The following is a 25,866-nucleotide window of genomic DNA, read 5'->3' as shown; positions in this document are numbered from 1 at the left end:
TACATGTACACGCAGTGTGCCGCACGCTCACGCACTGTATAATACACATACACGCAGTGTGCCTCACATTCACGCACTGTATAATACATGTACACGCAGTGTGCCTCACATTCACGCACTGTATAATACATGTACACGCAGTGTGCCTCACACTCACACACTGTATAATACATGTACACACAGTGTGCCTCACACTCACGCACTGTATAATACACGTACACGCAGTGTGCCTCACATTCTCACACTGTATAATACACGTACACGCAGTGTGCCTCACACTCACGCACTGTATAATACACGTACACGCAGTGTGCCTCACATTCACGCACTGTATAATACACGTACACGCAGTGTGCCTCACATTCACGCACTGTATAATACACGAACACGCAGTGTGCCCCACATTCACACACTGTATAATACACGAACACGCAGTGTGCCCCACACTCACGCACTGTATAATACACGTACACGCAGTGTGCCTCACATTCACGCACTGTATAATACACGAACACGCAGTGTGCCCCACACTCACGCACTGTATAATACACGTACACGCAGTGTGCCTCACTCACGCACTGTATAATACACGTACACGCAGTGTGCCTCACATTCACGCACTGTATAATACACGAACACGCAGTGTGCCGCACACTCACACACTGTATAATACACGTACACGCAGTGTGCCTCACACTCACGCACTGTATAATACACGTACACGCAGTGTGCCACACGCTCACGCACTGTATAATACACGTACACGCAGTGTGCCGCACATTCACGCACTGTATAATACACGTACACGCAGTGTGCCTCACATTCACGCACTGTATAATACACGTACACGCAGTGTGCCTCACTCACGCACTGTATAATACACGTACACGCAGTGGGCCGCATGCTCACGCACTGTATAATACACGTACACGCAGTGTGCCCCACATTCACACACTGTATAATACATGTACACGCAGTGTGCCTCACATTCACGCACTGTATAATACACGTACACGCAGTGTGCCTCACATTCACGCACTGTATAATACACGTACACGCAGTGTGCCACACGCTCACGCACTGTATAATACACGTACACGCAGTGTGCCGCACATTCACGCACTGTATAATACACGTACACGCAGTGTGCCTCACATTCACGCACTGTATAATACACGTACACGCAGTGTGCCTCACTCACGCACTGTATAATACACGTACACGCAGTGGGCCGCATGCTCACGCACTGTATAATACACGTACACGCAGTGTGCCCCACATTCACACACTGTATAATACATGTACACGCAGTGTGCCTCACATTCACGCACTGTATAATACACGTACACGCAGTGTGCCTCACACTCACGCACTGTATAATACACGTACACGCAGTGTGCCTCACACTCACGCACTGTATAATACACGTACACGCAGTGTGCCTCACACTCACGCACTGTATAATACACGTACACGCAGTGTGCCTCACACTCGCACTGTTTAATAAACGTACACGCAGTGTGCTTCACACTCGCACTGTTTAATAAACGTACACGCAGTGTGCTTCACACTCGCACTGTTTAATACACGTACACGCAGTGTGCTTCACACTCGCACTGTATAATACACGTACACGCAGTGTGCTTCACACTCACACACTATAATACACGTAAACACAGTGTGCCGCATGCTCACGCACTGTATAATACACGTACACGCAGTGTGCCTCACACTCAAGCACTGTATAATACACGTACACGCAGTGTGCCTCACACTCGCACTGTATAATACACGTACACGCAGTGTGCCTCACACTCGCACTGTTTAATACACGTACACGCAGTGTGCTTCACACTCACGCACTGTTTAATACACGTACACGCAGTGTGCTTCACACTCACATACTGTATAATACACATACATGCAGTGTGCCTCACACTCACGCACTGTATAATACACGTACACGCAGTGTGCCTCACACTCGCGCACTGTATAATACACGTACACGCAGTGTGCCGCACGCTCACGCACTGTATAATACACGTACACGCAGTGTGCCGCACGCTCACGCACTGTATAATACACGTACACGCAGTGTGCCTCACACTCGCGCACTGTATAATACACGTACACGCAGTGTGCCGCACGCTCACGCACTGTATAATACACGTACACGCAGTGTGCCGCACGCTCACGCACTGTATAATACACATACACGCAGTGTGCCGCACACTCACGCACTGTATAATACACATACATGCAGTGTGCCTCACACTCACGCACTGTATAATACACGTACACGCAGTGTGCCTCACACTCACGCACTGTATAATACACATATACGCAGTGTTCCCCACGAACACACACCGTTCACAGAGTGCGTTCGTTCTCTCTCCGTCCCCAGCATCCTGGTAACCCTGCTCCCCCAGAATAGAGCGCCCCCCTGGGACCTGAACCATGAGAATATGGATGAGCTGCACCTACCTTCCGTGGAGAGTCCCTGCGAACTGAAGCAGCAAGAGCCCTCCCCCTTCTCCTCCAAGAGGACCATGTATGAGACAGAAGAGGTGGGACTTTGTGTATGCACACCTCTATATACAGAGGAAGCGAGTGTTGTTCTCAGTGTTTGTGTTTGCACACCTCTATATACAGAGGAAGCGAGTGTTGTTCTCAGTGTTTGTGTTTGCACACCTTCTCTATATACAGAGGAAGCGAGTGTTGTTCTCAGTGTTTGTGTTTGCACACCTTCTCTATATACAGAGGAAGCGAGTGTTGTTCTCAGTGTTTGTGTTTGCACACCTCTATATACAGAGGACGCGAGTGTTGTTCTCAGTGTTTGTGTTTGCACACCTTCTCTATATACAGAGGAAGCGAGTGTTGTTCTCAGTGTTTGTGTTTGCACACCTCTATATACAGAGGAAGCGAGTGTTGTTCTCAGTATTTGTGTTTACACACCTCTATATACAGAGGAAGCGAGTGTTGTTCTCAGTGTTTGTGTTTGCACACCTCTATATACAGAGGAAGCGAGTGTTCTCAGTGTTTGTGTTTGCACACCTTCTCTATATACAGAGGAAGCGAGTGTTGTTCTCAGTGTTTGTGTTTGCACACCTTCTCTATATACAGAGGAAGCGAGTGTTGTTCTCAGTGTTTGTGTTTGCACACCTCTATATACAGAGGACGCGAGTGTTGTTCTCAGTGTTTGTGTTTGCACACCTCTATATACAGAGGAAGCGAGTGTTGTTCTCAGTGTTTGTGTTTGCACACCTCTATATACAGAGGAAGCGTGTGTTGTTCTCAGTGTTTGTGTTTGCACACCTCTATATACAGTGGAAGCGAGTGTTGTTCTCAGTGTTTTTGTTTGCACACCTTCTCTATATACAGAGGAAGCGAGTGTTGTTCTCAGTGTTTGTGTTTGCACACCTCTATATACAGAGGACGCGAGTGTTGTTCTCAGTGTTTGTGTTTGCACACCTCTATATACAGAGGAAGCGAGTGTTGTTCTCAGTGTTTGTGTTTGCACACCTCTATATACAGAGGAAGCGAGTGTTGTTCTCAGTGTTTGTGTTTGCACACCTCTATATACAGTGGAAGCGAGTGTTGTTCTCAGTGTTTGTGTTTGCACACCTTCTCTATATACAGAGGAAGCGAGTGTTGTTCTCGGTGTTTGTGTTTGCACACCTTCTCTATATACAGAGGAAGCGAGTGTTGTTCTCAGTGTTTGTGTTTGCACACCTCTATATACAGAGGACGCGAGTGTTGTTCTCAGTGTTTGTGTTTGCACACCTCTATATACAGAGGACGCGAGTGTTGTTCTCAGTGTTTGTGTTTGCACACCTCTATATACAGAGGACGCGAGTGTTGTTCTCAGTGTTTGTGTTTGCACACCTCTATATACAGTGGAAGCGAGTGTTGTTCTCAGTATTTGTGTTTACACACCTTCTCTATATACAGAGGAAGCGAGTGTTGTTCTCAGTATTTGTGTTTACACACCTCTATATACAGAGGAAGCGAGTGTTGTTCTCAGTGTTTGTGTTTGCACACCTTCTCTATATACAGAGGAAGCGAGTGTTGTTCTCAGTGTTTGTGTTTGCACACCTTCTCTATATATACAGAGGAAGCGAGTGTTGTTCTCAGTGTTTGTGTTTGCACACCTTCTCTATATATACAGAGGAAGCGAGTGTTGTTCTCAGTGTTTGTGTTTACACACCTTCTCTATATACAGAGGAAGCGAGTGTTGTTCTCAGTGTTTGTGTTTGCACACCTTCTCTATATACAGAGGAAGCGAGTGTTGTTCTCAGTTTTTGTGTTTGCACACCTTCTCTATATACAGAGGAAGCGAGTGTTCTCAGTGTTTGTGTTTACACACCTCTATATATACAGAGGAAGCGAGTGTTTTTCTCAGTGTTTGTGTTTACACACCTCTATATTCAGAGGAAGCGAGTGTTGTTCTCAGTTTTTGTGTTTGCACACCTTCTCTATATACAGAGGAAGCGAGTGTTGTTCTCAGTGTTTGTGTTTGCACACCTTCTCTATATACAGAGGAAGCGAGTGTTGTTCTCAGTGTTTGTGTTTGCACACCTTCTCTATATACAGAGGAAGCGAGTGTTGTTCTCAGTGTTTGTGTTTGCACACCTTCTCTATATATACAGAGGAAGCGAGTGTTCTCAGTGTTTGTGTTTGCACACCTTCTCTATATACAGAGGACGCGAGTGTTGTTCTCAGTGTTTGTGTTTGCACAACTTCTCTATATACAGAGGACGCGAGTGTTGTTCTCAGTGTTTGTGTTTGCACGCCGTCTCTATATACAGAGGAAGCGAGTGTTGTTCTCAGTGTTTGTGTTTGCACACCTTCTCTATATACAGAGGAAGCGTGTGTTGTTCTCAGTGTTTGTGTTTGCACACCTCTATATACAGAGGAAGCGAGTGTTGTTCTCAGTGTTTGTGTTTGCACACCTTCTCTATATAATGAGGAAGCGAGTGTTGTTCTCAGTGTTTGTGTTTGCACACCTTCTCTATATACAGAGGAAGCGAGTGTTGTTCTCAGTGTTTGCACACCTTCTCTATATATACACAGAGGAAGCGAGTGTTGTTCTCAGTGTTTGTGTTTGCACATCTTCTCTATATACAGAGGAAGCGAGTGTTGTTCTCAGTGTTTGTGTTTGCACACCTTCTCTATATACAGAGGAAGCGAGTGTTGTTCTCAGTGTTTGCACACCTTCTCTATATATACAGAGGAAGCGAGTGTTGTTCTCAGTGTTTGTGTTTGCACATCTTCTCTATATACAGAGGACGCGAGTGTTGTTCTCAGTGTTTGTGTTTGCACGCCGTCTCTATATACAGAGGAAGCGAGTGTTGTTCTCAGTGTTTGTGTTTGCACACCTTCTCTATATACAGAGGAAGCGTGTGTTGTTCTCAGTGTTTGTGTTTGCACACCTCTATATACAGAGGAAGCGAGTGTTCTCAGTGTTTGTGTTTGCACACCGTCTCTATATACAGAGGAAGCGAGTGTTGTTCTCAGTGTTTGTGTTTGCACACCTTCTCTATATATACAGAGGACGCGAGTGTTGTTCTCAGTGTTTTCTTTTAAATAGAAAAACAAAATATCTCTCGCTCTCTGCCTCTCTCTCGCTCTCTGCTTCTCTCTCTCTCACTCTCTGCCTCGCTCTCTCGCTCTCTGCCTCGCTCTCTGCCTCGCTCTCTGCCTCGCTCTCTGCCTCTCGCTCTCTGCCTCGCTCTCTGCCTCGCTCTCTGCCTCTCGCTCTCTGCCTCTCGCTCTCTGCCTCTCGCTCTCTGCCTCTCGCTCTCTGCCTCTCGCTCTCTGCCTCTCGCTGACTGCCTCTCGCTCACTGCCTCTCTCGCTCACTGTCTCTCTCTCTCGCTCACTGCCTCTCTCGCTCACTGCCTCTCTCGCTCACTGCCTCTCTCTCTCGCTCACCGCCTCTCTCTCTCGCTCACTGCCTCTCTCGCTCACTGCCTCTCTCTCTCGCTCACTGCCTCTCTCGCTCACTGCCTCTCTCTCTCTCGCTCACTGCCTCTCTCTCTCGCTCACTGCCTCTCTCTCGCTCACTGCCTCTCTCTCTCGCTCACTGCCTCTCTCTCTCGCTCACTGCCTCTCTCTCTCCCTCTCTGCCTCGCTCTCTCGCTCTCTGCCTCGCTCTCTGCCTCGCTCTCTCGCTCTCTACCTTGCTCTCTCGCTCTCTGTCTCGCTCTCTCGCTCTCTGCCTCGCTCTCTGCCTTGCTCTCTGCCTCGCTCTCTGCCTCGCTCTCTCGCTCTCTGCCTCGCTCTTTGCCTCGCTCTCTCGCTCTCTGCCTCGCTCTCTCGCTCTCTGCCTCGCTCTCTCGCTCTCTGCCTCGCTCTTTGCCTCGCTCTCTGCCTCGCTCTCTCGCTCTCTGCCTCGCTCTCTTCGCTCTCTGCCTCGCTCTCTCGCTCTCTGCCTCGCTCTCTCTCACTCTGCCTCGCTCTCTCTCACTCTGCCTCGCTCTCTCTCACTCTGCCTCGCTCTCTCGCTCTCTGCCTCGCTCTCACGCTCACTGCCTCTCTCTCTCTCTTTCGCGCTCACTGCCTCTCTCTCTCTCGTGCTCACTGCCTCTCTCTCTCTCGCGCTCACTGCCTCTCTCTCTCTCGCGCTCACTGCCTCTCTCTCTCGCTCACTGCCTCTCTCTCTCGCTCACTGCCTCTCTCTCTCGCTCACTGCCTCTCTCTCTCGCTCACTGCCTCTCTCTCTCGCTCACTGCCTCTCTCTCTCGCTCACTACCTCTCTCTCTCGCTCACTGCCTCTCTCTCTCCCTCTCTGCCTCTCTCTCGCTCTCTGCCTCTCTCTCTCGCTCACTGCCTCTCTCTCTCGCTCACTGCCTCTCTCTCTCGCTCACTGCCTCTCTCTCTCCCTCTCTGCCTCTCTCTCTCGCTCTCTGCTTCGCTCTCTCGCTCTCTGCCTCGCTCTCTCGCTCACTGCCTCTCTCTCTCGCTCACTGCCTCTCTCTCTCGCTCACTGCCTCTCTCTCTCGCTCACTGCCTCTCTCTCTCGCTCACTGCCTCTCTCTCGCTCACTGCCTCTCTCTCTCGCTCACTGCCTCTCTCTCTCCCTCTCTGCCTCTCTCTCTCGCTCTCTGCCTCGCTCTCTCGCTCTCTGCCTCGCTCTCTCGCTCTCTGCCTCGCTCTCTGCCTCGCTCTCTTCGCTCTCTGCCTCGCTCTCTCGCTCTATGCCTCGCTCTCTCGCTCTCTGCCTCGCTCTCTCGCTTTCTGCCTCGCTCTTTCGCTCTCTGCCTCGCTCTCTCGCTCTCTGCCTCGCTCTCTCGCTCTCTGCCTTGCTCTCTCGCTCTCTGCCTCGCTCTCTCGCTCTCTGCCTCGCTCTCTGCCTCGCTCTCTGCCTCGCTCTCTCGCTCTTTGCCTCGCTCTCTCGCTCTCTGCCTCGCTCTCTGCCTCGCTCTCGCTCTCTGCCTCGCTCTCTCGCTCTCTGCCTCGCTCTCTCTCGCTCTCTGCCTCGCTCTCTGCCTCGCTCTCTGCCTCGCTCTCTGCCTCGCTCTCTCGCTCTCTGCCTCGCTCTTTGCCTCACTCTCTCGCTCTCTGCCTCGCTCTCTCACTCTGCCTCGCTCTCTCTCACTCTGCCTCGCTCTCTCTCACTCTGCCTCGCTCTCTCGCTCTCTGCCTCGCTCTCACGCTCACTGCCTCTCTCTCTCTCTCGCGCTCACTGCCTCTCTCTCGCGCTCACTGCCTCTCTCTCTCTCTCTCGCGCTCACTGCCTCTCTCTCTCTCTCGCGCTCACTGCCTCTCTCTCTCTCTCTCTCGCGCTCACTGCCTCTCTCACTTGCGCTCACTGCATCTCTGCGCCTCGCCCTCTCTGCGCCTCGCCCTCTCTGCGCCTCGCCTTCTCTGCGCCTCGCCCTCTCTGTGCGCTCTCCTGGCCTCTCCTCTCCTGGCCTCTCCACTCTCCTGGCCTCTCCTCTCTCCTGGCCTCTCCTCTCTCCTGGCCTCTCCTCTCTCCTGGCCTCGTCCTCTCTCCTGGCCTCTCTTCTCTCCTGGCCTCTCTTCTCTCCTGGCCTCTCTTCTCTCCTGGCCTCTCTTCTCACTCTCTGCCTCTCACTCTCTCCTGGCCTCTCCCCTTATCAGATGGTGATCCCTGCTGATCCTGATGAGATGGCAGATTTCCAGCGGGTGACACTTGCGTCCTCACAGTATACACTGGAGGTGACACTGCCTCGAGCTCACATCTTTCTCCCCAGCAAGGACATGTACGAGAGTCTGTACAACAGGTAACCAGTGCGCGCGCTCTCTCTCTCTCTCGCTTTCTCTCTCGCTCTCTCTTTGGCCCAGGACATAGTGAACTCAGCATCACTGAGCCAGGCTGAGCCGCACTGAACAGATGCACAAAGCCCCTTCATCTGTTACCAGCGCAGCTATAGTTTCTCCCTCCGCATGCTTGCTGATGCGTGCGGAGGCTGAGAAACTTCCCCTGAGACAGGCAAGTTTGAAATTTGCCGCTCGGGGAAGCGGAGGAGCGGTCACGTGACCGCTCCCATCCAATGGGGATGCAGCCGGACCGGCATTGTAACTACCAGACAAGACAGAGGCAGCACAGAGCTGTGTGTGTGTGTGTGTGTGTGTGTGTGTGTGTGTGTGTGTGTGTGTGTGTGTGTGTGTGTGTGTGTGTGTGTGTGTGTGTGTGTATCAATCAAAGTTGCACAATGTTAATAAATAATTTATTCTCACATGTCTTTTTTTTAATTTTTAAAATATTATATAATATACACACACACATACACACATATACACACACACACACACACACACACACACACACACACACACACACACACACACACACACACACACACACACACACACACACACACAGGTTCCCCAGTGACACACAGACCATTTCAAAGTGACACACACACACACACACACAGACAGCTACCAAGTGACACACACACACACAGTGATACCCGCCTCCCAAGCGTGCTTGCTGTCTCCTCTGCCAGGACAGCAAAAAGCTCCTGGTAGAGCGGGGGCAGCAAGCAACAGCGAGCAGCAGCACAAAAGTACTTACTATGTCCCAGGCCTTTCTCTTTCTCTCTCTCTCTGCTCTCTCTGCTCTTTCTCGTCTTCTCTCTCGCCCTTTCGACTGACCCCTTCTCTCGCCCTTTCGACTGACCCCTCCGCTTGTGCCTGACCCCTCGCCCGACCCCACCACTTGCCCGACCCCACCACTCGCCCGTCCTCGCCCGTCCCCTCGCCCGGCCCCACCCCTCGCCCGGCCCCTCGCCACCCGCCTCGCCCTCGCCTGAGTCCGTTTGCTCCCCACAGAGTGTGTAACGACCTCTTGATGTGGGAGTCAGTGAGCGGCGAGGGGTCTGTGTGCGGTTCCTTCCTCACTGACTCCATGTGCCCTGGAGAGTCGCTCATCCGTCCTCCATATCAGCAGGACGCCTTCCGCATGTGCAAGTCAGCATTCAGGCTGGGTGAGTGTGTGTTCTGTGTCTCTCCCTCAACTCTCCCCTCCTCTCTTCCTATAACATCTCCCTCCAACCTCTCCCCCTCCTCCTTTCACTCACCCTCCTCTCTTCCTATAACCTCCCCCCCTTCCGCTTCCCCCCCTTCCGCTTCCCCGCCCTTCCGCTTCCCCCCCGCCCTCCGTTTCCCCCCCCCCGTTTCCCCCCCGCCCTCCGTTTCCTCCCCCAGCCCTCCGTTTCCCCCCCCCGCCCTCCGTTTCCCCCCCCCGCCCTCCGTTTCCCCCCCCGCCCTCCGTTTCCCCCCCCCGCCCTCCGTTTCCCCCCCCGCCCTCCGTTTCCCCCCCCCGCCCTCCGTTTATCCCCCCCCGCCCTCCGTTTATCCCCCCCCGCCCTCCGTTTATCCCCCCCCGCCCTCCGTTTATCCCCCCCCGCCCTCCGTTTATCCCCCCCCGCCCTCCGTTTATCCCCCCCCGCCCTCCGTTTATCCCCCCCCGCCCTCCGTTTATCCCCCCCCGCCCTCCGTTTATCCCCCCGCCCTCCGTTTATCCCCCCCGCCCTCCGTTTATCCCCCCCCGCCCTCCGTTTATCCCCCCCCACCCTCCGTTTATCCCCCCCCGCCCTCCGTTTCCCCCCGCCCTCCGTTTCCCCCCCCCCCCCGCCCTCCGTTTCCCCCCCCCCCGCCCTCTTTCCCCCCCCGCCCTCTTTTCCCCCCCCCGCCCTCCTTTCCCCCCCCCGCCCTCCTTTCCCCCCCCGCCCTCCTTTCCCCCCCCCACCCTCCTTTCCCCCCCCGCCCTCCTTTCCCCCCCCACCCTCCTTTCCCCCCCCTCCCTCCTTTCCCCCCCCCCCCGCCCTCCGTTTCCCCCTCCCTCTCTCTCCCACCCCCTCTCCCCCCTCCCACCCCCCTCCCCCCTCCCTCCCCCCCCTCTCTCTCTCCCACCCACCCCCTCTCTCCCACCCCCCTCTCTCTCTCCCACCCCCCCTCCCCTCTCTCTCTCTCCCACCCCCCCTCCCCTCTCTCTCTCTCCCCACCCCTCCTCCCCTCTCTCTCTCTCCCACCCCCCTCCCTTCTCTCTCTCTCCAACCCCCCCTCCCTTCTCTCTCTCTCCCACCCCCCCTCCCTTCTCTCTCTCTCTCCCACCCCCCCTCCCCTCTTTCTCTCCCACCCCCCCCCCTCCCCTCTCTCTCCCACCCCCCCCTCCCCTCTCTCTCTCTCCCACCCCCCCTCTTTCTCTCTCCCACCCCCCCCTCCCCTCTCTCTCTCTCCCACCCCCCCCTCCCCTCTCTCTCTCTCCCACCCCCCCTCCCCTCTCTCTCTCTCCCACCCCCTGTCACGGTAGCTTATGACAAGATATAATGAACACCAAATATCTGGGTTGAACTGAACGAGGCTTAGATATACTAAAATATAATTTATTCCTTAAATAAGGTGAACACAGCAATATAGTACAATTAACAGACAAGAAGGTAACACTTACTTAGGGTTGGGGGATGGAGAAGTATCCACTAGCAATTCTCCAGCAGTCCAGTGACATTCAAGATGGTATCAGAAGCACAACTAAAAACTGTAGGGTTGACACAGTTTATATACCTGTGCAACCCTATTCGTAACATTGAGCACAGCCTATTGGTGAACAATTATCTGTATCCACTCTCAATGTGGAGACACAGACTAACCCATGCCCTCAGGTAACAATTAAACTGGCAGAGTTTTTTGATTGAGTAATATTTAATCCCTAGACATTGGGTAAACAATCAAGGCAGTTACTTTTTGATCACCGTGCTTAGGCTACTGAGCCGTCTGGCCTTCATGACCTATTGGCCTAGCAAATGGCGTCTGCATTTTCAGAACAGATCCAAAATAAAATACATATACACTTTAATATCTACACATATTAATAAGTTCCATTCTGGTGGGCTCAGTGGGTCGACCTTTGCCAGTTTTTAATGCCTACAGTGACTCCACATATTGGCCAAATATGAACTCTCTGCGACCTCCAGAACTGGAGATACAGAAATGCACTTTAAAACATTAATATACATGCTTATAATGAAACATGGGAACAGGGGAACATACATTTTCAAGGTACAACAAGGTGCAAACCACATCCCTGGACCGCAGTCCAGTTAACCTCTTGTCTCTCTGGTGAGGTCGGGATGGCCATATGGGGTGCAACCCCTTTAATACCGGGCCACCCCCTTTCTCCCTCTACACCTCCCCTTCTTAATGGGTGACCTGTGGCCCACTGGCTCTAACGGGGAGTGGGGCACTGCTGGCACCCTTAACGAACTCAGTCTCAGAGGGATAGTCCTGACGTGAAAGTCCATCAGCATTGCTGTTTTCACTACCCTTTTTGTGCTGAATAGTAAACTCAAACTCTTGCAAGGCCAAGCTCCACCTTAGCAACTTGGCATTCTCCCCCTGATGCCCTCTGCAGCCAACTCAGGGGGTTGTGGTCTGTGAGGACCGTGAAAGCCCTTCCATACACATAGGGCTGGAGTTTTTTGAGTGCCCACACAATGGCGAAGCACTCTTTCTCAATGGTGGCATAGGCCACCTCTCTGGGAAGTAGTTTTCGGCTGAGGTACACCACAGGGTGCTCTCTACAGTCGTCCCCCACTTGGCTCAACACAGCCCCAATGCCATAGTCCGAGGCATCAGTCTGTATGAGGAAATGTTTGGTATAGTCTGGGGCAGCCAGTATAGGGGCTCCAGCAAGCGCAGTTTTCAGTGCCTGGAAAACAGTTTCACAGGCAGGAGTCCAGGTGATAAGCACAGGCAGTTGCTTCTTAGTCAAATCAGTCAGGGGTTTGGCCACGGCGCTGTACTGTGGGACAAACTTCCTATAGTACCCTGCAGTGCCCAAAAATGCCATGACCTGTTTCTTGGTCTTTGGAACAGGCCACTGAACTATGGCTTCTACCTTGGCTTGCTCTGGTTTGAGGTGCCCTCCACCCACCCTGTGCCCTAAGTACAGGACCTCTGCCATCCCTACCATACACTTAGTGGATTTCAAGGTAAGCCCAGCCTCCCTGATCCTATCTAGCCCCGCAGCTACATGTACTAAGTGGGAGTCACAGGAATTACTAAAGACAGCAATGTCATCTAAGTAAGCCCTGGCATAGCTCTGCATCCCTTCCAGTAACCTATTGACCAGGCGTTGGAAGGTAGCCGGGGCATTCTTCATCCCAAATGGCATCACTAAAAACTCATAGAGGCCACTTGGAGTGATGAATGCTGACTTCTCCCTAGCCTCCAGGGTCAAAGGGATTTGCCAATAGCCTTTGCTCAAATCCATAGTGGTCAGATACTTTGCCCCCGCGAGTTCATCCAGTAACTCATCGATGCGGGGCATGGGGTAGGCATCTGACACCGTCCCAGCGTTGAGCAAGCGGTAGTCCACACAAAACCGGGTGGTCTTGTCCTTCTTAGGAACTAGGACTACCGGGCTTGCCCAAGGACTCTGGGATGGAGTAATTACCCCTAGGGTCAGCATCTCCTCTATCTCCCTTTCCATACTGGTCTTGACCTCTGCTCACACTCTATAAGCGTGCTTATGCAGAGGCCGCAGGTCCCCTGTGAGCACTGGGTGTTTTGTGAGATGTGTGGTCCCTGGCATGTCAGTGAAGAGGGCCCCATACTTAGCTATCATGTCCCTGGCTTCTCCCTTCTGCCTAGCACTCAACTGTGCCCCTATCTCCACCTGTTCCACAGTGTGTCCCTGCCTAGCCTCCCCTAGGAGATCAGGCAGAGCATTGCTCGCCGGATCCTCCAGCAGGGGGCAACAAATGGCCATTACTGCTCCCATACTCGGTGCTCTGTACTCTTTCAACATGTTAATGTGATATGTCTTGTGCCTCTCAGGCGCTACCTGTACAACATAGTTGCACTCATTCACCTTTCGGATGACCGGGTACGGTCTCGACCAGGCAGCCATTAACTTATTCTCCCGAGTGGGTTTGAGAACAAGCACCTGCTGTCCTGGGATGAATTCTCTGCTACGGGCCTGCTGGTCATACCATCGCTTTTGCCTGGTCTGAGCGGCCCTGAGGTGGTCCTGGGCCACCCCCATGAGCATCTCTAACCGGTCTCGGAGATCTACCACATACTGGATCACTGAAGCATCAGTAGCAGTAGCCTCCCCTTCCCATCCCTCACGGAATAGGTCCAGAGGTCCACGTACCCTGCGGCCATATAGTAGCTCGAAGGGGGAAAAGCCTGTAGATTCTTGCGGTACCTCTCGGTAGGCAAACAGCAAGTGCTGCAGGTGAATCTCCCAGTCTTTCCCCTCCGCCTCTATAAAGGTCCGAAGCATCTGCTTCAGGGTACCATTAAACCGCTCACATAATCCGTTTGTCTGGGGATGGTAAGGGGAAGTGCGCCGGTGCTGTACACCGCATGCATCCCAGAGACAATGTAACAGTTCACTCATGAACTGCGACCCCTGATCGGTTAGGATCTCACTAGGGAAACCTACCCTAGAAAAAATGTTCAGCAAAGCTGCTGCCACTGTCTTTGCATCTATGGTGCCAAGCGCTACTGCCTCAGGGTACCGGGTGGCAAAATCCACCACCGTGAGGATGTAGCGCTTCCCTGACCTGCTAGGAATCATAAGGGGTCCTACAAGGTCCATCGCTACTTTCTGGAAGGTTTCCCCTATTATCGGTAGGGGTTTCAGGGGTGCCTTCACACGGTCGCCCGCCTTACCCACTCGCTGGCAGGCATCACAAGAGCGGCAGAAAGTGCCCACATCTCGAGATGCCTCCGGCCAGTAGTAACGCTGTAATAACCGGGCTCGCGTTCTCCTGACCCCCTGATGTCCCGCTAACGGAATAGAGTGAGCTACCCGTAACAGTTGCTGTCGGTACCCCTGGGGCACTACTAGCTGTCGCTTACCGGTCAATCCCTCCTCTATCCCTGGGTTCCCTTCTTCTCTATACAGGAGTCCCTTATGCCATAGGCAGTGCTCAGTGCCTTCCCCTGCCTGAGATTCGGACGCCCGAAGTCTCACGCCAGCCAGGGTAGGGTCTGTCTTCACTGCCTCCCTAAACTGGGCTCCTAATTCTGGCCACCCTCCAGTCATGTCATTGTCCGGAGAAAGGGGAAGGGTGAGGGGGAAAAGTAAGTCAGTCTGTGGTTGCAACTGATCCTGGCTTACCTCCCCGGGCTCCTCTGCGCCCTCATCTAACGTTGGTCCCAAAGGCTGGGGGACTGGCGCCGCCGCCATTGCCGCGGTCTGGCTCCGGGTAACCGCCGCCACTGCAGCGGGCTTGGGCACTCGGTCATAGGTGCAGGTCATCGGTCCCAGATCGTTGCCAAGAAGAACATCGGCATCCAAACCGGGTAAAATCCCCACCTCCCGCACACCCTGGCCCTCCCCCCAATCCAAAAAGATTCTGGCCCCTTGCAGGAAACGTGGCTCTCCGTCAGCCACAGTGATCTGTATCCCAGGGCCTGGGATCAATTCCTCTGGCCGGACCATATCAGGTCGGACCAGGGTCACTGCAGCTCCTGAATCCAGCAAGCCGACTGCTTGCCGGTCACCGACTGTGACCGGGGTGAGATGTCTGCTCCGGCCGTCCGTCTGCTGCAGGTCCGCGCTAAGATGTCCTCTGCTCCTGGCTGTAGGCACCGATGAAACCGGGCAGGTGCTGCATGGGACGTCTCGCTGGGAGTTAGTTCCATGACCGGGTCCGGAGTCTGTGGTGGAAGCCACCCGCACGCGGGCTACCGGCTTCGCAGCTGGGGTGCGTTGCCCCTGATGGGGTCCGTCGGAACGCAGGGGGTTCCGGGCAATCTGGTCTGATGTGACCAGGGCGGTTGCAGTTGTAGCACCGGCGCTCGTGCCGGAGCTCCCCCGCTTTCGGTGGACTGCTGCCCGCAGGCGGCCTCTGAGTCCATTGGGGGGTATTGGCAGACATTCTGGCCGGTGCCGCCACCACCGCCGCCTTGGCTACTGTTTTGGCGGTCATCAGGGCTCGGCTGGCCACATAGTCATCTGCAAGCCTCGCCGCCTCCTGGTAAGTCTTGGGCTTCTTGTCCAAGCCCTCACCGCCGGCGGGCACTGCTCCATGAGCTGCTCCTGAAAGATGAGGTCCAGCAGGCGTTGGTAAGTCCATGCCTCATAGCCCTCCACCCAGCGTATCCCGTACAAAGCCATGCGGGTCACGTAGGTGACATAGGACTCCTGGGGCTGCCTCTCTTCCTGCCGGAATTTACCCCCGGTAGGCTTCAGGTGTAAAACCGTACTGAAACAATAACAGTTCTTTCAGGTGGTCATAGTCATCAGCATACTCATCTGGAAGCGCCATCATTGTCTGCTTAGCCAAGCCGGACAGTAAGGGGTCCAAACGTGCAACCCTATGCTGGGGAAGCACTTTGTACCGCCGGCACTGCGTTTCAAAGTTCTTTAAGAAACTGTCAATCTGGTCAGTGCCTTCCATGAACTTGGTGAGACTGTGCTGGTCCAGCTTAAGTTCATTGTTGTTGGGTTGGACAGGGGGGCAATAAGCGGGTCTGTTCACTGCTATAGTGATAAACTGCAGCCGCTCCTCCGGTGTCCTCCTGTCTCCCCACGCAGTAATCAGTGCCAACATTTCAGGGGTGAACGGACTGGTAGCCGCAGCAACCAGTACCCCTCCTGTTGCACTGCTCCCGGGAGGTGCACTCGTTCCCTCCCCGAGATTCCGCCGCCCCGGCACTGGGTTCCTTCCCTGATCTCCGGGTGGCTGTAAAAGGGCAAGCTGAGTTGTATCCTGAGGCTCTGCAAGCCGGGCTTCATAGTCACCGATTGCGTCAACCATGTCTGCGACCTCCTGGTGCTCATAGGGCAGTCCATATTCACGGCACTTGTCCTTTAGCTGTGCTCAGGTCCTCATGTTGGATGAGCCTTCAGCCTCGCTCATGGTTCACGGTCGCAGCAGTGAGGTGGTGTTACAACTTGTGTTAACTGTTGCACTACTGTGTGTTCAATATCTTTAGTCCCAGGAACTCGCAATTCCCTTTGAGTTCCCACTATATTACAGGGTAATTACCGTACACTGTAATACAGGTTCAGTTCAATCCCGCCGCTGCCACCAGTTAATTATAGAGCTTGTCACGGTAGCTTATGTATTACAGAGTAGATCCCAAGAGGATCAAAAAAGACTCCCTCATATGTCGAGCACTCAATGTTGGGGTGCAGTAGTAAGACTCACAGTGGTCTATCGGTTTAAATACCGTTGATAGGACAAAATTAGGCCCATCTTGACCGGAAATAGCTAAGAAAAATAATAACGTTTTATTCAGATAATTTCAAATGGTAAGGTTAAAAACACATATAAAACATTCAAACATTAAAAAAAAAACATTATGAAGTGGTAAGGTGAGCAATCAATCAATTAGTATCAATGTAATATATAGGGTTAATTGCTCTCCACAAACGTCTTATTGCAGAATATAAATATTCCTAGACAAGCAGGTAAGTATCCCTTTAAGCCTATACAGTGAAAATTCACGATGTGTATAATTTTAGGCAAGGTGGTATCAGAGATATAATGCGTGAACCTCTGTTACCAGGTGTATATTCCAGCTCAGGAATGGTAGGCAAACTGACACACAGTCTAAAATGCAGTACATTGACGTCATCTGAAGTGGCAGCGTCTGCGTGTAGAGACAGCAGCAGAGAGATTCCAGCCAGGCTTGTATTCATGAAGGATACATTTGATTGTGTATTTGAATGTGATACTAAGTCTATTTTTGCCCGTGGTGGGGGCGTACTGCTCTTTTGGGTGGCTATGAAGCATACATACTATACCAGCGGCAAGAGAGTATAGAATTGAAGATACTTTATCTCATACTTCCTCTCCTTTGGAGCAGAGCCCCTTGCACCCGTTGTACTGCATGATAGACTGTGTGGCAGTTTGCCTACCATTCCTGAGCTGGAATATACACCTGGTAACAGAGGTTCACGCATTATATCTCTGATACCACCTTGCCTAAAATTATACACATCGTGAATTTTCACTGCATAGGCTTAAAGGGATACTTACCTGCTTGTCTAGGAATACTTATATTCTGCAATAAGACGTTTGTGGAGAGCAATTAACCCTATATATTACATTGATATTAATTGATTTATTGCTCACCTTACCACTTCATAATGTTTTTTTTTTAATGTTTGAATGTTTTATATGTGTTTTTAACCTTACCATTTGAAATTATCTGAATAAAACTTTATTATTTTTCTTAGCTATTTCCGGTCAAGATGGGCCTAATTTTGTCCTATCAACGGTATTTAAACCGATAGACCACTGTGAGTCTTACTACTGCACCCCAACATTGAGTGCTCGACATATGAGGGAGTCTTTTTTGATCCTCTTGGGATCTACTCTGTAATACAAGTGATTTTTCCCTCTGAGCACCTGTTGCCCCTTACAATACACATACGTATATATACACGGATGAGCGGTTTTATTACCCTTTATAAATACACGGTAGCTTATGACAAGATATAATGAACACCAAATATCTGGGTTGAACTGAACGAGGCTTAGATATAATAAAATATAATTTATTACTTAAATAAGGTGAACACAGCAATATAGTACAATTAACAGACAAGAAGGTAACACTTACTTAGGGTTGGGGAATGGAGAAGTATCCGCTAGCAATTCTCCAGCAGTCCGGTGACATTCAAGATGATATCAGAAGCACAACTCCAGAAATCCAGTGACATTCAAGGTGGTATCAGAAGCACAACTAAAAACTGTAGGGTTGACACAGTTTATATACCTGTGCAACCCTATTCTTAACATTGAACACAGCCTATTGGTGAACAATTATCTGTATCCACTCTCTAATGTGGAGACACAGACTAACCCATGCCCTCAGGTAACAATTAGACTGGCAGAGTTTGTTGATTGACTAATACTTAATCCCTAGACCAGGGGTGGGCAACCAATTTTTCAATGTAGCCACAGGTGTGGCGAATTAGATGTGAAAATAGCCACACCATGTAAGAATTTAGGTATTATGTTGCGCATGCGAAAATTTAAAACACACATTGTTTGAACAAGTTTATTTAAAACATGAACACTTTGACTACTCAGTAACAACTGCGTCAGACGCAAATGATGAAAACACACACACACACACACAGTCGGTGGGGTGGTATGTTATTTATATATTCTCTGTCCCCACCACCCCCCATCATCTCATTTCACCCTCCTCATTTCATTCCCTCCCAAATCCATGATCAGGGGCACAGCCAGGACGTGACTGGGTACATAACAAAGATACAAGCAGCCATTGCCAGCTGCCCGCACGCAGCCACACACACGCCCAGCCAGCCACACACACACACACGCCCAGCCAGCCACACACACGCCCAGCCAGCCACACACACGCCCAGCCAGCCACACACACGCCCAGCCAGCCACACACACACGTCCAGCCAGCCACACACGTCCAGCCAGCCACACATACGCCCAGCCAGCCACACACACGTCCAGCCAGCCACACACACGCCCAGCCAGCCACACACACGTCCAGCCAGCCACACACACGCCCAGCCAGCCACACACACGCCCAGCCAGCCACACACACACGTCCAGCCAGCCGCACACACGTCCAGCCAGCTACACACGTCCAGCCAGCCACACACACGCCCAGCCAGCCACACACACACGCCCAGCCAGCCGCACACACACGCCCAGCCAGCCACACACATGCCCAGCCACGCACACGCACACACCCAGCCACACATACACACACACACCCAGCCACACATACACACACGCACCCAGCCACACATACACACACACACACCCAGCCACACATACACACACACACACACACCGAGCCACACATACACACACCGAGCCCTTCATCTCCCCCTGCACCCTTCATCTCCCCTCAGCACCCTTCATCTCCCCTCATCTCCCCTCAGCACCCTTCATCTCCCCCCTGCACCCTTTTCACGTTCTACACTACAAACTATCTCCCCCCTGCACCCTTGATCTCCCCCCTGCACCCTTCATCTCCCCTTGGCACCCTTCATCTCCCCTCATCTCCCCCCAGCACCCTTGAAAGCACCATCTCCCCTCATCTCCCCCCAGCACCCTTGAAAGCACCATCTCCCCTCATCTCCCCCAGCATCCTTGAAAGCACCCCAACCAACCAATGCCTACCAGATCGCGGCGGCAGCAGCGGGCAGCAGTGGTGGCAGGCAGACGGGGGGCAGTGGTGGCGGGCGGCCGTCAGCGCGTCACGCTGGAGCATGCTCGAGGGTGGGGAGGAGCGCGTCATAGAGCGGCCTCGCAGGGGAGGGAGCGCTCGTCACGCGCCTGCTGGAGCGGGCTGGGGTGTTGGAGGGAGAGGAGCGCGTCACACCGCTGGAGCGCGCTCCTTACCACGGAAGGGGAAAGGGGGGGTTGAGTGTCCCGGCGGCCCTGTTCGCCACAGTTTAACAGCCAATTCGCCACAAGTGGCGAATGGCGACAGGGTTGCCCACCCTGGCCCTAGACATTGGGTAAACAATCAAGGCAGTTACTTTTTGATCACCGTGCTTAGGCTACTCGGCCGTCTGCCCTTCATGACTTATTAGCCTAGCAAATGGCGTCTGCATTTTCAGAACAGATCCAAAATAAAATACATATACACTTTAATATCTACACATATTAATAAGTTCCATTCTGGTGGGCTCAGTGGGTCGACCTTTGCCAATTTTTAATGCCTACAGAGACTCCACATATTGGTCAAATATGAACTCTCTGCGACCTCCAGAACTGGAGATACAGAAATGCACTTTAAAACATTAAAATACATGCTTATAATGAAACATGGGAACAGGGGAACATACATTTTCAAGGTACAACAAGGTGCAAACCACATCCCTGGACCGCAGTCCAGTTAACCCCTTGTCTCTGGTGAGGTCAGGGGATGGCCATATGGGGTGCAACCCCTTTAATACCGGGCCACCCCCTTTCTCCCTCTACACCCCCCCTCTCTCTCCCACCCTCCCCTCTCTCTCTCTCCCACCCCCCTCCCCTCTCTCTCTCCCACCCCCCTCTCTCTCTCCCACCCCCCCTCCCCTCTCTCCCTCCCTCACCCCCCCCTCCCTCTCTTGCCCCCTCCCTCCCCCCCTCCCTCTCCCACACCCCCTTCCTCCCTACCTCTCCCACCCCCCCTCTCCGTGTTGCGTGTCCCCCCCTCTCCGTGTCGCGTGTCCCCCCCTCTCCGTGTCGCGTGTCCCCCCTCTCCGTGTCGTGTGTCCCCCTCTCTCCGTGTCGTGTGTCCCCCCTCTCCGTGTCGCGTGTCCCCCCCTCTCCGTGTCTCGCATGTCCCCCCCTCTCCGTGTCTCGCGTGTCCCCCCCTCTCCGTGTCTTGCGTGTCCCCACTCTCCGTGGCTCGCGTCCTCTCCGTGGCTCGCGTCCTCTCCCCCTCTCCGTGGCTCGCGTCCTCTCCCCCTCTCCGTGGCTCGCGGCCTCTCCCCCTCTCCGTGGCTCGCGGCCTCTCCCCCTCTCCGTGGCTCGCGGCCTCTCCCCCTCTCCGTGGCTCGCGGCCTCTCCCCCTCTCCGTGGCTCGCGTCCTCTCCCCCTCTCCGTGGCTCGCGTCCTCTCCCCCTCTCCGTGGCTCGCGTCCTCTCCCCCTCTCCGTGGCTCGCGGCCTCTCCCCCTCTCCGTGGCTCGCGGCCAACTCTCCTCTCCCCCTCTCCGTGGCTTGCGGCCAACTCTCCTCTCCCCCTCTCCGTGGCTTGCGGCCAACTCTCCTCTCCCCCTCTCCGTGGCTTGCGCCAACTCTCCTCTCCCCCTCTCCGTGGCTCACGGCCAACCCTCCTCTCCCCCTCTCCGTGGCTCGCGGCCAACCCTCTCCGTGGCTCGCGGCCAACCCTCTCCGTGGCTCGCGGCCAACCCTCCTCTCCCCCTCCGTGGCTCGCGGCCAACGCTCCTCTCCGTGGCTCGCGGCCAACTCTCCTCTCCGTGGCTCGCGGCCACCCCCCCTCTCCGTGACTCACGGCCACCCCCCCTCCCCGTGGCTCACGTCCACCCTTTCCGTGGCTCACGTCCACCCCCCCTCTCTGTAGCTCATGTCCCCCCTCTACCCTCTCCCCTCTCCTTGTCTCACGCCTCCCCTCAATCCCCCTCTCTGTGTCTCACGTCCACCACTCTGTCTCACACGTCCCCCCTCTCTCCCCCTCTGTTTCACACGTCCCCCCCTCCCTCACACGTCCCCACCCTCTCCCCCTTTCTCACGTTCCCCCCTCCCTCCTCTCAAGTCCCCCCCCTCCCCCTCTCACACCCCCCTCCCCCCTCTGTCTCACACTCCCCCCCCCTCCCCCCTGTCTCACACTCCCCCCCCTCCCCCCTGTCTCACACTCCCCCCCCCCCTGTCTCACACTCCCCCCCCCCTCCCCCTGTCTCACACTCCCCCCCCCCCTCCCCCCTGTCTCACACTCCCCCCCCCCTCCCCCCTGTCTCACACTCCCCCCCCCCTCCCCCCTGTCTCACACTCCCCCCCCTCCCCCCTGTCTCACACTCCCCCCCCCTCCCCCTTGTCTCACACTCCCCTCCCTCCCCCCTGTCTCACACTCCCCCCGCCCCTCCCCCCTCTCTCACTTCCCCCCCCTCTCTCTCACTTCCCCCCCCTCCCCCCTCTGTCTCTCACGTCCCCCCCTCTCTGCCAGACTCGGATTCTGAGGAAGAAGATTCTCATTTCTACTCTGTGGATGACGCTGGGACGCACAGGAAGGGGACGCGGGGATGTCACAGCTTCCTCTCTGCCTCTGTCACCATCCTGCAGGGACGGATCACAGCCTGGACCGAGGCAAAGGTCACGCGCGCGCATATGCACGCACACATACTGTTCACACTGTACATATACACGCACATGTACTGTACATACATATACACGCACTGTACATACATATGCATGCACACGCTCTCTACATACATATTCACGCACTGTACATACATATGCACGCACACGCACTGTACATACATATGCACGCACACGCACTGTACATTCATATGCACGCACACGCACTACATACAATGGCACGCACACGCACTCTACATACATATGCACGCACACGCACTGTACATACATATGCACGCACACGCACTGTACATACATATGCACGCACTCGCACTGTACATACATATGCACGCACACGCACTGTACATACATATGCATATGCACGCACTGTACATACATATGCACGCACGGTACATACATATGCGCGCACACGCACGGTACATACATATGCGCGCACACGCACTGTAAATACATATGCACGCACACGCACTGTACATATGCACGCACTGTACATACATATGCACGCACTGTACATACATATGCACGCACACGCACTGTACATATGCACGCACTGTACATACATATGCACGCACTGTACATACATATGCACGCACTGTACATACATATGCACGCACTGTACATACATATGCACGCACTGTACATACATATGCACGCACTGTACATACATATGCACGCACTGTACATACATATGCACGCACTGTACATACATATGCACGCACTGTACATACATATGCACGCACACGCACTGTACATATGCACGCACTGTACATACATATGCGCGCACACGCACGGTACATACATATGCGCGCACACGCACGGTACATACATATGCGCGCACACGCACTGTACATACATATGCGCGCACACGCACTGCACATACATATGCGCACACTGTACATACATGCACACGCACTGTATTGGATATTTTTGGATAGTTTATTTTCCTTTCTATTGCTTAGTTTATCTCCCCCCTTCCCCTGCCCCCCCCCCCCGCACATTTCCCCCCGTCTCCCTGTTTCCTTCTATCTCGCCCTCTCCCTCTTCCCCCCTTCTCTCTCTCTCCCCCCCTTCTCTCTCTCTCTTCCCCCTTCTCTCTCTCTCTCTCTTCCCCCCTTCTCTCTCTCCCCCCCCCCTTCTCTCTCTCCCCCCCTTCTCTCTCTCTCTCTCCCCCCCTTTCTCTCTCTCCCCCCCCTCTCTCCGCCCCTTCTCTCTCTCTCCGCCCCTTCTCTCTCTCTCCGCCCCTTCTCTCTCTCTCCGCCCCTTCTCTCTCTCTCCCCCCTTCTCTCTCTCCCCCCCTTCTCTCTCTCCCCCCCTTCTCTCTCTCTCCCCCCCTTCTCTCTCTCTCCCTCCCTTCTCTCCGCCCCTTCTCTCTCTCTCCGCCCCTTCTCTCTCTCTCCGCCCCTTCTCTCTCTCTCCGCCCCTTCTCTCTCTCTCCGCCCCTTCTCTCCCCCCCCCCTTCTCTCTCTCCCCCCCTTCTCTCTCTCCCCCCCTTCTCTCTCTCTCCCCCCCTTCTCTCTCTCTCCCCCTTCTCTCTCTCTCCCCCTTCTCTCTCTCTCCCCCCCTTCTCTCTCTCTCCACCCTTCTCTCTCTCTCCACCCTTCTCTCTCTCTCTCCCCCCTTCTCTCTCTCTCTCCCCCCCTTCTCTCTCTCTCTCTCTCCCCCCTTCTCTCTCTCTCTCCCCCCCTTCTCTCTCTCTCTCCCCCATTCTCTCTCCCCCCTTCTTCTCTCCCCCCCTTCTTTCTCTCCCCCATTCTCTCTCTCTCCCCCCCTTCTCTCTCTCCCCCCTTCTCTCTCTCTCTCTCCCCCCCTTTCTCTCTCTCCCCCCCCCTCTCTCCGCCCCTTCTCTCTCTCTCCGCCCCTTCTCTCTCCCTCCGCCCCTTCTCTCTCTCTCCCCCCTTCTCTCTCTCCCCCCCTTCTCTCTCTCCCCCCCTTCTCTCTCTCTCCCCCCCTTCTCTCTCTCTCCCCCCCTTCTCTCTCTCTCTCCCCCTTCTCTCTCTCTCCCCCTTCTCTCTCTCTCCCCCCCTTCTCTCTCTCTCCACCCTTCTCTCTCTCTCCCCCCTTCTCTCTCTCTCTCCCCCTTCTCTCTCTCTCTCTCCCCCCCTTCTCTCTCTCTCTCTCTCTCCCCCCTTCTCTCTCTCTCTCCCCCCCTTCTCTCTCTCCCCCATTCTCTCTCCCCCCTTCTCTCTCTCCCCCCTTCTCTCTCTCTCCCCCCCTTCTCTCTCTCCCCCCCTTCTCTCTCTCCCTCTCCCCCCCTTCTCTCTCTCTCCCCCCCCTTCTCTCTCTCTCCCCCCTTCTCTCTCTCTCTCCCCCCTTCTCTCTCTCTCCCCCCCTTCTTTCTCTCTCTCCCCCCTTCTCTCTCTCTCTCTCTCCCCCCCTTCTCTCTCTCTCTCTCCCCCCCTTCTCTCTCTCTCTCCCCCCCTTCTCTCTCTCTCCCCCCCCTTCTCTCTCCCCCCCCCCTTCTCTCTCCCCCCTTCTCTCTCTCTCTCTCTCTCTCTCTCTCTCCCCCCTTCTCTCTCTCTCTCTCCCCCCCCTTCTCTCTCTCTCTCTCCCCCCCTTCTCTCTCTCTCTCTCTCCCCCCCTTCTCTCTCTCTCTCTCTCTCCCCCCCCCCTTCTCTCTCTCTCTCCCTCACCTCTCTCTCCCCCTTCTCTCTCTCTCACCCCCTTCTCACTCCCCCCCCCCCCCCGCTCTCTCATCTCTTCCTCTCCCCCTCTCCCCCTTCCCCCCCACACCGCTCTCTCCTCCTCTCTCCCCTCACATCTCCTTCTCTCCCCTGCAGGGGGAAGGAAGCAGGAGGCTGGAAGATAATCACGGTGAGATAGTTCTGGACATAGAAAATGGCAGCATCTTCAGTGTATCCAAATACAGAGGGCAGGGGGAGCTGAGCTACCTGTGCATGGAGTCTGACGGCGTGTGCCTCTACCACAAAGGTGTGTGTGTGTGTCACCCTGTGGGGGACTCCTGTCACTGTGTCGCACACTATGTGACCCCCGCTTGTGTCTCTTGCAGCCACCGTACCAGACTGCTTGCCTCCCACTAAACTGGAAGTGCCTGACCACCAGGCTCCCACACACCTGGACCCCACCATCTACACGTCTGAGGAGGGGGTCTCCGCTCAGCTCTCGGGGGCCCGGAAAGACAGGAGCCCCAAGATGCTCTCCCTGGCCGTCCGAATTGATCTCGACCTGGAGAGGAATGTCAAGGTGCTGCCCACATCCTCCCTTCCCCGTTCACCCCCGACCGCCACCTCCACCCCCCTGCTCCCCCCCCGTAATGCGCCGGAATCTAGAACCCAACAGGACACTGGGTGGCCACGAGAAAGTAGGATCCTGGTGTCCGGAGCAACTAGATTCTAGAGCAGAGCGTGATGCTGGAGCATGGTTCTGGATCGGGAGCGGGTGCGATATTCTAGATTGCAGTGTAAAGCTAATGTGACATTCTGGATCGGGAGCTAGTATGGATTGCAGTGTCAAGCAAACGTTTCATTCTGGCAGGATAGTGGCAGCATCAGTAACTGCTCCGTGGCTGGCAGGATACAGGCAGTGTCAGAAACTGCTCCGTGGCTAGCAGGATACAGGCAGCGTCAGTAACTGCTCCGTGGCTGG

At 54.3% G+C, this 25,866-nt stretch overlaps 1 protein-coding gene across 1 annotated transcript in view; it reads left to right on the top strand.

The window, feature by feature from the left end:
• LOC142476955 (autophagy-related protein 2 homolog A-like) overlaps window positions 1–25,617 on the top strand; it is a gene marked incomplete at its 5' end in the record, with an annotated part of 55,281 nt that extends 29,664 nt beyond the window's left edge. Inside the window, 6 exons of the mRNA XM_075582027.1 lie at window positions 2,405–2,567; window positions 8,107–8,249; window positions 9,304–9,458; window positions 22,112–22,257; window positions 25,041–25,191; window positions 25,271–25,617. Coding sequence (XP_075438142.1) covers window positions 2,405–2,567; window positions 8,107–8,249; window positions 9,304–9,458; window positions 22,112–22,257; window positions 25,041–25,191; window positions 25,271–25,617 — 1,105 coding nt within the window. The remainder of the gene's footprint in view (window positions 1–2,404; window positions 2,568–8,106; window positions 8,250–9,303; window positions 9,459–22,111; window positions 22,258–25,040; window positions 25,192–25,270) is intronic.
• Between the last annotated feature and the right edge of the window lie 249 nt (window positions 25,618–25,866).

This window comes from Ascaphus truei, unplaced genomic scaffold, assembly GCF_040206685.1.
Source record: "Ascaphus truei isolate aAscTru1 unplaced genomic scaffold, aAscTru1.hap1 HAP1_SCAFFOLD_1805, whole genome shotgun sequence".
NCBI lineage: Eukaryota > Metazoa > Chordata > Amphibia > Anura > Ascaphidae > Ascaphus > Ascaphus truei.
This window is presented reverse-complemented; position numbering and strand designations above follow the sequence as displayed.